The 13,631-nt window shown below is 38.7% G+C and overlaps 1 protein-coding gene across 1 annotated transcript in view; it reads left to right on the top strand.

Moving 5' to 3' along the window:
- NOX4 (NADPH oxidase 4) overlaps window positions 1–13,631 on the top strand; it is a 120,526-nt gene that overhangs the window by 66,108 nt on the left and 40,787 nt on the right. Inside the window, exon 13 of the mRNA XM_084533493.1 lies at window positions 6,170–6,251. Within this exon, the coding sequence (XP_084389619.1) occupies window positions 6,170–6,251 (82 nt within the window). The remainder of the gene's footprint in view (window positions 1–6,169; window positions 6,252–13,631) is intronic.

The raw sequence follows: 13,631 nt of genomic DNA, 5'->3' as shown, positions 1-13,631 counted from the left end.
ATACATGTATATGTTTTAGGGGAATTCTGAGGTTTATGATGAAGTCTTCTGGAACCTTTAACATTACTTAATTGTTTTAATCTGATGGAAGATATCTACAGCATGGACTTCTGACAAGAGGAGAGAAGTGACACTTCCTTTGCTTGAGAAACTTTGGCCATTAGCAACTCGCAGGTCAAAGTAAAATATTGGACATTTCAGTTCTATGCCATCTTGTTGCTCAGCATGTTTTTTATAGCCCTTCACTGGCAAAGGCATCTTCCTAAATAATTTTCCTTTTTTTTTTTCTTTTTTTTTCAACACACTGAGGAAGTACTTATGACAGCATTTCCAAATTTACAGATCTTGGGAACAAGGCAGATTAGTGGGTCTCAAATCCTTTATAATGCTGCTGGCAGTTTTCAAAAAGCTGGCTTAATTATTATTTTTTTTATTATTGCAAGGTGCTGAAGAGCTATCGATAACACAGAAGGTCCTCCAGACCAATCTGCATTTTGCATAAAACCAGGCAGATGTTTTTAGGCAGAAATTATGGGGCTTACAAATGCACATGTAGTGAAAGATGAAACTGAGGTTTGTGTCTCCAGTGAAAGCAGAAGTGCTAAGGTTAATTACTGAACCGTGATTGCAAAATATTCAAAGGTATGTGTATAGCAATATGGATAGACCTTTTAGTAGACAAATAGGCTTCTAGATCACAATTTTCTGTTCTTTATAATTTATGAGGTTATTTTGTTCTTCCATTCCTGTATTGCTTTCTAATCACATTTCTGTTTATTCTTATTAAATTTGATTTTAAAGAATAATGCATAAAACCAATATTAAAAATCCTTATCCCATAAAAAGCAATTACTGTCAGTTTTTCAGTGTTCCTAATTGAGTTAATTATATGGAATTCAACGTTTTTTATTAGAGTATCAGAGTGGTCTAAAGCTGCTGGGTAAAAAGTGTTTGGGATAAACAGACAGTAATATCTCAGACTTCATTTATGTACTGCTATGACCCCATACTTAAAGACCCGTCAAACTCCAAAAGAGCAGGAATTTGATTTTTCAAGACCCTTGGCACTCAGTGGAGTGACTTTGCTATTTTTTTTCCGTGAGGTATTTTTTAACAAGAAAAGGAGCAAGGAAACAAGATGTGCAAGACCTGACTTTTAAAGCCAAACCTGATACAATTGCAGAGAGCATTACTTGGCAAGTTATTTTGGCTTCATCTTGCAAGTGTGAAAGGAGTTAGAGCTTCAGAGGCATGACATCTTGGAAAAACAAGGCCACTGCTCCCTGTGAGACAGTATCTATGTCTACAGAATGTAATGTCTGATATCTATGTCTACAATAGTAATGTGTTTTAATTCACAGGGACCTTCCATACAAATTATTTTTCTTTGATATTTCTTTATGATACTAAAATATCATAACATTTCCCTTCATCTCTCTTTCCACCTCTCTAACAGTGTATGCTAGAAAAAAAGGAAACTTAATTTCATAGCCAGTTTGAGTGGATTTCAGACCATGCACCCATTATTGCTCACATTTTTCTGACATTATTGTTTGCTCTCCATACTAAACATAACACCCATTCTTACCTAAGAATAACATTGGCATACATATAAAGATTTCAAAGGGAAAATTTCACATGAAATGCATTCTTCTATCCTTGGAAGTTGGTAAACTGTTATGTCAGAACGTATTTTATAAAGATATTTCCCGTCTGTACACCTACCTGGGCAACCTGCTCTAGGGAACCTGCTTTGCCGGGGGTTTGGACACGATGATCTTGAGGTCCCTTCCAACCCCTACAATTCCGTAATTCTGTAATACTAGGACGCGTTTATACTGAGATTCAAGAGTTGACTTGTGAATATTTTGAGCTCAGGTGGGAAAGGAGGAACAAAGAGTGAAAAAGTGAAGAAGAATTATGTGAGAGAAGAAGAAGAGATATATATCAGAGGACAGATTAAATTTCTTAAGCTCTTCATGACAAACTTTCTCTCCTCCTTGAGAGTCTACAACCTTCACAGGGCATAGGATTGTGTTACTACATCCAGTCCTAGTCATCACAGTTAACTATGCTACACGTTCAGCTAAACATATATGATCCCAGTGAGGTGGCATAAAATTAACTGAGGACTTCTTGCTAAGCAAAGATCTAGAAGAAACTGTAGACCTGAAATGAAAGCTAGAAAGAAGTGGAGACACTCAGTATGTTGACAAGATAAGTCTGGGCATAAGACGGGACTGTGAAACCATTCTTGATGTTCAGCATTCTTGATGAGAATATTGACCTGTGGGCAGACATACGGAGGACTTGGTGAGAGTGACATCTATAGTGTCACACTGAGCAGAGTGGCAAATAATCAATTATTATTGAAAATAGTAATAATAATAATTAGGACACTAATACAGACAAACTAATGCAAAATACATCCATTGAATGAGAGAAAGATAAGGTGATTGCAGTTTTTCAAAAGTTTTTGTAAACATGGTTGAGAAAATCTTATTCATGTTTTGTTAACAAACCAGACCAACATCTAGCAGGGAAAAAAAAAATTATGTGCTAAACCGTAGGAAGTGAAAGAAAACACTCAATTTTGGGAGATGTTTCAACATCCTAAATTATGGAAAGGATAATAAATAAGAACAGGAAATACAGCATGTCTCTCTAAAATAATCTGAGTAATGATAAGACTGTCTGGGACTTGGTTTATGTCTCTTGATCAAATAGTGATTGGAAATAAAAGTAGTCTAAAAATGCTTTTCTTAGTTTCATCAATTTTCAGATTGTTCATCTCTTATAGTATGGATTAAAAGAAAAGATCATTTTTAAGTTACTTGAAAGCCTCCAGAGGAGGCCAACAAATCTGGTAAAAGGGTAGGAAGGCATGTGCTATAAGGAGAGGCCGAGGAGCCTTGGAGTGCCCAGTCAGGAGAGGAGGAGGCTGTGAGGAGGCTTCACTGCGCCTGGCAGCCCCCTGAGGAGGGAAGCACCAAGGGAGGTGCTGCTCTCTGCTCCCTGGGACTGATGGCTGGACATATGGGGACGGCATGGAGCTGCACCAGGGGAGGGTCAGCCTGGGCATGAGGGAAAATTCCTGTGCCGTGAGGGTGGGCAGATGCTGGGACAGGCTTCCTAGGAATGGGATATGATATTCCCATGGGAATATCATAGACCTGAAGGGAGAATCATGTACATCAGGATCCTGCGGGATAAATTAATCCTAAAAGCTTTTGTTCAGTGTGATGTTTCTCTTAAGAGCATTTACAGGACATGTAGGATACACGTACAGGAGGAAGTTGTAGGATGTATGTGAGATGAGGTGGAATGCTACCATATAGTATAAATGTTGCTGTGGAAAAATGAGTAAAGTCATATGGTGGAAAGAAAACACGTCTGCCTGGGAAATTTGCCATAGTGAAGAAAAAAAAACACACAGCAAAACAACAGTTGACTTTAACTAGAACATGATCCAGTAGGGAAGCTGTTTAGGCCAGTTTCAGATGCCTTGGCTGCCTTCACTCCAGTTCTGGCCAGCCCTGTCACATTACTATTCAAAATATTTTCAAGATCGCAGCTTGTTGAATTGAATAGTGGAATGAATCTGTCTGGCCTGGATCAAGGAGAAGGGGCAGCAGCATAGGAAAAAAAGTCAGGGAACAAAGGTTGGAGGTAGACTACGGCTCTCAGCCTGGGTCTTGTCTGTCTCAGGCAGGCAACGGCACGGGACACATCTGCACCCTTGGTGAGATGTATTTTGTCTCTCCTGAAGAGTTGTAAGCCCTTTGCAACATCTGCCAAAACGGTTTCACACACTTAAATGTAATGTGGTGTCTCCCAGTGCTTTCCACTGCTATAGCACCTGGCTATGTGCCCTGAAAAATGCATAAATCAGACACCCAGAAGACGTTGTATTAAACAAATCCTTAATTGTGGTTACTTGCACCATGTTCTGGAGGTCAAAACCCTTAAGTCATAGAGGGAAGTCCTATAGTTCAGTGTTTGCCATTGAAAACTTCCTCTCCCTCCTCTACCAGGTGTGTTCAAAGGCTGTTCATAGAAAGCCTATGTATAAAGGGTACCTAGACTGGCACCAGTAACTTGACTTGTGTTGGGAAGCATGAAAAATACACTAAGATTCCTGAGATGGTAGTGGTAGAAGTTAAAGTGCTCTCTCTGACACATACACAGTTAGATATTTTGCAGTAGTTAAAGCTTCCTGAAATCTTTCAGTTCTTGTCCTGTGTCTTTTGAAGATCATAACGTGTAATCTGTAAGGGTGACAGGGCATGCCTGCATGCAGCACATTGCCATGTGCCAGACAGTGGGGAAAAAAAAATCTCTGCATCTTCCTAAAAGTTCAAAAACAGGTAAAAAGTAGTTGTAATGGTAAGCTTTTTGTCTAGACAATGAGCAGGCCCTCCTTTGAGAAGCACCAAGTGAATTTCATTTCCATCCTTACAGTATTGCATTTATCATTGTCTATCACATCCAGTCTCTGTCCCAGTTAGGTACAGGGAAAGCTAAGAACTTGGATTCTGAAGATGTGGTAGGAATTTTGTAGGTACAGGCGTTTTCAAAATTGAATTTGAACAGATGTGGGATGAAGAAACTAAGTATTAATTCTCATTTCATCACTGGTGGATCCTGGAGTTTTCTGTGGGATATTTGCAAAACATCTTAGCATGCTGATAAAAGACAAGATCAGACCGTCACAGATGCTTGACCTTTTGAATTTATTAGAATAAATATATTTGAAGAATAATCTTTGAAGAATAAATTCTTCAAATTAATGTAATTTTATGAAGTATGTTGTTTTTTTATTTTTTTCATTTAAATGGCTACATAACAGAATTGTATCCAAATTGATGCAGTTATGGTGACACAATATTACATAAAAAAGTGATGTTAGGAAAACCATCATATAGTAAACTGCAAGAAGTGGGAAGGTGGTTATGATTCCTTTCTGGTGTTGGAAGATTCAGCTTTGTTAATTCTCTTTCCCTTGATTTCCTTATCTGTAAACCCTTTTTAGAGGATATTTTGAGATACCTAGGAATGCAGAGGAAGGAAGGACTATATTTGTTCAACAATTCAGTTCCCAGAATGAGAAACATACATGGAAGAGATGACTAGTTTAGAGAAACCCATGGTACAGCTACTACACACACCACAGACTACAAAAAGTGGCTCAGCAAAGGAGTGAGGCTTAAAACCTGCAGCTAAAGCCTTCAAGCCTCAGTGACATGGTATTGCAGGAAAAGTAGGAGATGCAAAGGTGCGAAAGGGTATCATCAGGGTCCAAGGTTTCTCCATGCTGCTAGATGTCCGGTTAAATACAAGTTGCAGATGATGGAAGGAAGCAGAGCGCGTCCCATGCTATGGAGAGCTGAGGGGCATGCTGAGGGGATTTGACCTGAATAGGAAATTCCCTTCTATCCCTAAATCTAGATATTGAGATAGTTTTGAGCAGGTTCCCATATATTCCAGAAATTGAGAAATTGATTCTGATAGAAACTCCTACAGATCGCACTTACACATTGCGTGTTGCACAAAACAGCTGCCCCTGAACCCACTCGTCAGAGAAGCTACGTTACGAAAAGCTGATCTATTATAGATGACCCTACAGTGCAGTTTTTGAAATTCATAGTTGTTAACAAAAAGTGATCCAGTCTTTCAGCCCTCCTTGGAAATATCCATGAATCAGTTATCTAAGGACTTATATTGTGATTTAATTTTAATTAATTAATTTATCTTCATTTAGACTACTGTGATTTTTGAGTGCCTGGTGAATTCTTAGTTATCCCTCACTCTGTTTAGACTAAACTCTTCAAGACAGGCAAGGCTTTTTCCTGTCCCTGATACCCAGAAGACTTATACACAGGCCTCAGAAATTTATAAGCCATACTTGAATTCAATACTAGATTTTTAAAAAATGACATTTTGAAATACTAGTAAAAGGGTTTACAAGAAAGAGTAATTTCTAGTCTTAGTTTTGTGTGTATGAATATATATAAATTTCTTTGTTGTAAATGTAGCTTGGCCCTTTGCTAATCAGTGCTGCACAAGAGAATTCACTGATACTACTGCTTGCTTACTGGTAGCATAAACATGTACTGCAGAGTCACAGCCTGGGTTTGTTTTTGTTTTGTTTTCTTCTTTGTCCTGACAGAAAGATTTCGGGATTTACTGCTTCTGCATTCAAATCAAGACACAGAGATTCTGCCCATCTTTCAGCAGAGGCGCTATCCCAAGTAAGTAAGATTGCCTTCTTGGGAGAAATAAAATCTTTATCTATTTGCAGCAAAGGAATTTGTAGCTCTGTGCATGCTTTTGCTGTGAGGTCCTAAGGCAGAGCTGTCAAGGAACCACACTTACGCTGAGCTCTGCAGTCTTTCAGCAGTGTCAGGAAGAAGCAGACATACTTTGCAAGCGTGCCCAGCTGTCGGGGGGAGGTGGTGGCAGAGTGCAGACATTTAGCTGCCTGGATCAGAGCCTGGTGGAGCTTTGTTTCACTTGACACTGTGTGTTGACACAGGCAGATGTTTTGTCAGGCTAATCCCTCTCTTGTCTTGTGGGATTCCATCATTTATGGTGACAGATTTCCTTGGATTTTAACAGTCTCTTCTCTGAAAGCCTACAAACACTTAAAAACTTTTTTTTTTTTTTTTTTTTTTTTTTTTCCCTGCCACTTTTAAGGATAAACATGCAAGCAATCCAAAAGAACAGTGTTGTGTGTTTAGGAGTTCTTAGATGGTGTAATCGTAATGAGTATCATGGACTAAATTTATTCTTTTTCTAAATTCACATGCCTGAATGAAACAAGAGATGCTGCTTGTTGTTGTATTGGTTAAAAGAAACAGTGACTTTCAACTAAGTCTTGCAAAGAGGCAGTGAAGGGAAATGAAGAAGAGAGTCTCTTTGCAGTAACTTTGGCCAGACTGAGTGATGGAAGGAAGATAGCATGGGAGGAAAAGAGGGAGTAAAAGAAATGTTTGGAGACAATCCAGCAACAACAATGAAAATCAGTGAAATTGTTTATTTTAATCATTATTGTTAACTGATTCCTGAAATGCATGAAAGGCCAGTGGAGTTATTTGTTAAATATAGCTCCTAAAATCCTATAACTTCTTTTTTCTTTTAAAAGCATGCAGCAAATAAAGGAGCTGAATGCTGAAAACCAGTTACCTCTTCACTGTAAATATTTGAGGATAAAAGCACTCAAGGGTGAATCCTGATTCTGAAGATGGTGAAACTCTTCCACTGACTTCAAGGGAGACAGGATTTTATCCCCCTGGTTTTAGTGCTTGCATTATCTATTGTCATTCTTTTTCTGGAATACCATTCAGGTCTAATATATGTCACTCCCAGAGATACCTTAAGTTGATAGACTGCTCTGCTTGTTTTGCTACGACTTCCATTTACTACAACTTCCATTTACTACCTTGGTCCCTCACCCTTTGGAGCATGAAACAGTTATTTTTCCACAGTTGTAAAATGCTTTGCTTGGCTTAGATGTTTTCATGTATGGTATGGATGCTGTCAGACTGGTCTGAGAAACTGGTTTATTCTACCCGTCTGTATAAATCATTCCTAAGGTGTCTGACTTTAAATTTTTGCATACAATTTATTGCTAGCATTGTTGGCTAGTATGGAGTATAGTAGTATTGTTAGATCTATGGGTGAATGAGTGTCTGTTGCCATCTGCTCATGGGATATTCCAGCTCCTTCAAGATCATACAACCAATATTGTGGTATGGAGCTGTTTGAAATTATGGTGGCTTTGTGTCACAAAGTGATGCCTGTTTTCAGCCACATTATTTGGCCAGATTGTGATTCCCTTAATAAAGAAAATCAGCCATACTTTGGCATCTAACTGAAAGAAAAGTTTGCATATAAGCCATATATAAGCAATAGATTTCTGTTTATATTATCATTAATGGGTGCAGATTTGCTTGCTTGCTACAGAAATTCATCGTTTATTATAGTTTATTTACAGGCTGGTTGGAGACTATTGACGTGTCCTAATTTCCCCAGGGGTTCTCTTGTAAGCGAAATCTTTGTGTTCAGCAAGGTAGAAAAACTGTTCATCTTCATAATATATGTTGTCTTACTCCCATTTCATTTTTTTCCCTCTGTATGCTCATTTTCATTAAAAGGTCAGTCAACAGAAATCAAGATAATGAACAGACTGATGTCATAAATCAGTGTTCCTTCATTGACTTCAGCTGAGCAATAGTCATTTGTACTACATAAGGAGCAAGGTCATTTTAACAAGGCCTTGTTGTGGGGCACAAGCTGGAGCTTGTAATGCTTAAGGACTTCCTAAGAATATGGAAGGTTAAAAATAAAAGGAAAATTGTAATAATGACCTAACTGAATAGTTTAGCAGGGCTTGGTAGGTAGAAAGGGCAAAAGTTTGTACGTATTTGGGAAATATATTCCTAAAGAAAGGACGTGGGAAAGAAAGATAGATGTTCAGCATCTCTCAAGATATTCAGAGTTTTAGTAATAAAAGTTACAGGCAAAATGAGTAAACTGTAATCCATCAGTTTTTGAAAGAAGTAGAAACCTTGACTTTCTGGGCTGAATTATGTTCTTGTACATTGGCTATATTAAGATCTGATTGCCTTCCCACGGAACAGCAGGGTAGTTTAGGGTCCATGTTTGTTCTCAGAGAAAATGTCTATTCATCGGAATGGCTGGAAGTAGTTTCCTAGAATATGCATGCATATTGTTCTGGATTTGCTGGGTAAATGTGTCAAAGAAATATTCTTTGCAATCCTTGTTGATGTGGGAAGAAATCCCAGATCTTTTGATGGTTTGTGTTTGCCTGAGTTTATTTTGCTGGTCATGGCTTAACCAAAGAGCAAGTATGTGCTTTGGTACATAGGGCAGGTTATGGAGAAGCCTGAGCTTACTAAGCTTCAAGCTTGTAAAGCCACTGGGCACATCACAGTGCTTCCGTGACTTATCAGTATATGTCTCAAGTAGCGTGTCATCATGAGCGCCAGCCTATGGGCTTAGATGCAGTGCTACACCAGTACATCTGTATAGCATCATAGTATCATTCAGGTTGGAAAAGATCTCCAAGATCACCTCGTCCAGCAGTCAGCCTGGCCAGCAGTATGCTTTCTCTCACTTTTTATTATGAGCTTGCAGAGCAGAAGGAGCTCAGTATTGCCTTGTGCTTCATTCACATGACGATGGAACTGTGTAACTGTGTTGGGGGGAATTCAAATTATTGGGGAAAGGATAGGAAAGTATGTTCTCCCATAAATGCCTACACTAGCGTTTTTTACTGTAACATTCTGCACTTCATGTAGTCACAGGTTATTGAGCTAGGGGGACCAGTCTAATCCAGGCAAGTCTTTTCCATACCTCAAGTGACTGTCAGAGGACAAAATCAGACATCACTTGACCCCTCTCCCACCTCATCAGGAAACTGCCCTATCCACAGAGAGAAATGTTGGAGGACAAAATTGATCTCCTAACTGAATTGAAACCATCACCACATCCATGAGGATTCGCATTCCTGAAACTAAGAATAAACCTTCAGCTGTGGGCAGCCAAGCCGGCAGGGGCTCATAACAGCCTCTGAATAGTACCCGCCTGGGAAGAGCCTCGGCCTTTGAAACAAATTGCAGACATGCTTGCAGCTTGTTCCTTCATTCCCTCACCTCCATGAGCCTGCTGAAGCCCCTGAGGTGGACTACACCAACACAATCAGAGCTGTAAGCAAATTCAACTTGCTGCAATGAGTCTTCATTCCTGACCAGTTGCTTTGACACTGAGCATTAGGGCTCCTAAATCTCTTTAAAACATTTTAAAAGTAGAGCTTAGAGCATTTTTACAGGAGTTTTCCTCAAGTTGGTATCAAGCTTATGCTTTTCTTGGTTGCCTGCTTAGGCCATGAGGTTCATACCATTTGTCATGTGAATTTACTCATAAAATGCCAGAACTGCTGAAGTGCTGACACATGCTACAGGGTGTTGATCGTGACAAAGACGACATTGTTATGGTCATTAATAGCGCTGTAGGGTCCTGCATGTGGCAGTGAGTTTAGTGCCAGCAGTATGGGCCTAAGTTGCTGACTGGAACCAGGGTGATTTCCTCTCTGAGCTCCAGGGGAGATCGCATGGTGGCCTTGACCACTACCCTGCAGATGGGCCTGGTATGTCAAACTGGACTAAAAGAGACAGAATGGTAAGGGAAATGTTAACAGTGAGAGTGAGGAATTAGTTCGGTAGGTTAAAAAAGCAGGAGAGAGGCCAACTCTACACGAAACTCTGCTTGTTGCCCAGAGAGGTTGTGGATGCCCCATCCCTCAAGGTGTTCAAGGCAAGGTTGGGTGAGGCTCTGGGCAACCTGGGCCTGGTTCCTGGGCATCCCTGCCCGTGGCAGGGGGCGTTTGAACTGGATGACCGTCAAGGTCCCTTCCAACCCAAACCATTCTGTGATTCTGTGACTGTGATTGTGAAGAATGGGCCAGATGGTGTTACAGCTCTAATGCAAATTTCTCAGTATGCAAGAAACTTGAGGGTGCAGCTGCACTTTATACTTTCAAGATACTACTGAAATCCTCAAGTATGTGTGTGTTTTTTAGAGGGATTATTTGCTTTTTTTTTTTTTTCCCTCAGAAATATTTGCAGTCTTCATTCTTATCTTCTGTGGGCTTGGTGGAAAAGTTCTTGGATGATTCACAGATTTTAAGAACAGACGGAACTGTTATATTCTAGCTAATTTGAGTTCCCTTCTTAACATAAACCATAGAGCATTACCCTATAATCCCTGCAGCAAGCTTCTGGTTCAACCAGAGCATTAATTTAGAAAGACATCCAATCCTTAAATTGAGACATTAAAAACTGGAAAATTTGCAAACCTCTAGATCTGCTTGCTTCAATTGTTAATTATTTGATATATGTATAGAATGAATTTCCTTAGCTTCAGTTTCCAATCTCTGTTATTTAATTCTATCATTTTCTGCTAAGTAAAGGAGTTCTATACCATCTGCAGTGACACCTCCATTAAAATGGTTAGAGATCATTTAAAAACATATCTTTCTGTCAGACATATTAAATAGATAAAACTTTATTACAGGGCAGGATTTACTTAAAAGGTCTCTAATAATTTGTGTTCTCTTTTTAAAACTTGTAGATTCTCTCTCTCTCTCAACATGGAGAAGAATTAAGAAAGTATTTTGGTGACTGTTTCCTTAATGTTTGTACACAGAAATAGCAGCACTTCTTTGTAGTCAGAGAGACTATGTAAGTTTCATATTATCTTATTATTTATATTTAAATGGAATGACAAGGTGTTGAACTTTGGAGTAAAAAAATGAACTTAGAATGTAGCAGGTGTAATAGAATCTTCCAAATACATTTGCTTTCCATCTTTCATAAGCTTAAAAACCTTTCTTTGGCATATATTCTTGGTAAATTAAAATAGACTTTGTGTGTGTGTAGCAAAGTGCTGGTCATTTTCATGTCACAAAGCCCAGAAAATCCAGGATCCTTGTTTCTATATATATATGTCTGCTTAAATATATATTTTGAAGGTCATCTTTGAAAAGCTGCTGAAATTTTTAGCTCAAACAGAGCCAAATCATGTTATTCAATTCTCGTCATGGAGTAGTCTAGACAAATAGGCGGCAGAAAGTTAGTGCCCTTAACTGTTGTGCCATCTGGTCCCCAATTGCTACTCATTTTAATGATAATGGATCTATGATGGATCCATGCCAATTTACTACAGCTTGAGAGCCAAGCCAAGAAGCTTATGATATTTCATAAATAATAGCCCAGGAATAAATCTTGTATCTTATTTGTAACTGTCTTAAGAGTGTTTTAGAGAGAAAATTAATTTGTGTGTAATCAGAAAAAGCAGTGGGTTCTGGCATGCAGCTCCTGGAAGCTACGATGCACAAACGTATCACATCCATGGAGATTCCTTCTGTAGCCCAGATTTAAGCATGCACAGGAGTAGCTAGCAGGATCATGTCACAGAAACCCAGTTCAGTTCACATTAGAAGCAAAGGCAAAGTCTTCCTTGACATTCAGCAAGGGGAAGAATCATGACCTATGCATTTGTCACTTGGTCTTCATTGTAAAGGCAAAGAGGCTTATAATTTTAAAAAGAGGGGAAGAACTTTAATGGAGTCTTTTTCTATAAAAGTCTTTCTTTGAAGCACTTTACAAAAGATGTTCTCTATTGTTACAGAAGGGAAACTGAGGCGAGGTAACAACTGATGTATGTTACCAGTGTCACCCAGGACCAGCTCTCCTGGGGATGAGGACAGAAATAGAAATCAGGTCATCTACAGTCTTTTCAGTTTTGTTCAATTGGTTCTTTCATCTAAAATAGCATCCATCCTGTTTTCCGCTGCAAAAACACGTGGCCTGCCCACATTCCTGAAATCAAATGGGAAGGTGCCGAGCGAAGGAGCCATTTGCCCACACAAGCACTTCAGCGCTTTGTGTACTGTTGTACATTAAGCATGAAAATTACTGTTTTTTAAGTGCTCCAAGATTTATTTCAAAATGAAGCTATCTCGCCAGCAGCACTGAGTCCTCAGAAAAGGTGATTCTTGGGGAACTCAGAGCATTTTGATTACTAGCTAAAAAAGAGATTCTTAAGTAATCTGCAGCGTCATTTAAAAGAAACTCAAGTTGTTTATAGAGAGAAATGTTTTGGGATGATTTTAATGCTTTGTGTCTTTTCTTTTCTTTTTTCTTTTCTTTTCTTTTCTTTTCTTTTCTTTTCTTTTCTTTTCTTTTCTTTTCTTTTCTTTTCTTTTCTTTTCTTTTCTTTTCTTTTCTTTTCTTTTCTTTTCTTTTCTTTTCTTTTTCTTTTCTTTTTCTTTTTCTTTTTCTTCTTCTCTCTCTTTTTTTTTTCTTTTTTTTTTTTTTAAATATTACTTGCAGTGGTAAGTTATCCTGTAGAGTTTGCAATCTAGTGCTGGGTTGAGCTGCATGACAATAAAGCATTCAGTATAGGAAAAGGGCATTTTCCTGTCATTTGGAATTTTTACCAAATGGCAAGAACAACAATGGCAGTAGAGTAAAGGCTGGTAGCTTTTTATAAAAACAACAATCATGTAATAGGGCTAATCATGTCAATAAAAACACAAGTATTGGCTCTGGATTTTGGTTAAACCATAAATAAGATAGAAGGAAAGAGTACAGTAATTCATTCTGTACACTGCATTTTTGGGCTCTGATCCTACAAAGACTTGTGTGGATATATCCACATAATATCAAGCAAGGCCAACTCAGTATCTTGAAATATTTAAAATGGCACATTAAACTCAAATGTGGGTCATAAATTCCTTGAGACAGAGGCTGTATTTGTTTATAGTACCAGTACAATGCCCCAGTAACTTCTAGTGCAAAATAAAGACACTTTTGTTCTGTTTCCAAAGGCCTTGAGTTCAAGTACTGGCAATGTGGATTGAACGGGTCCCCTTAAAGTCAAGGGGGATTTTGCTGCTAACTTCAGCAGAGCCCAGACTTCACCTGAAATTGAAGAAACTTTGAAGAAACAAGTACAAATATTTCAGATGTAGAGGGATGTGGGCAAAACCCCATGTCTTCTGGGAGTTTTCTGCAGGAACATACATGCAAAATTGAAGCTCTGTG

This window comes from Aythya ferina (assembly GCF_964211825.1).
Source record: "Aythya ferina genome assembly, chromosome: 1".
NCBI lineage: Eukaryota > Metazoa > Chordata > Aves > Anseriformes > Anatidae > Aythya > Aythya ferina.
The sequence above is the reverse complement of the archived record's forward strand: the minus strand, read 5'-3'. Positions and strand labels throughout refer to the sequence as shown.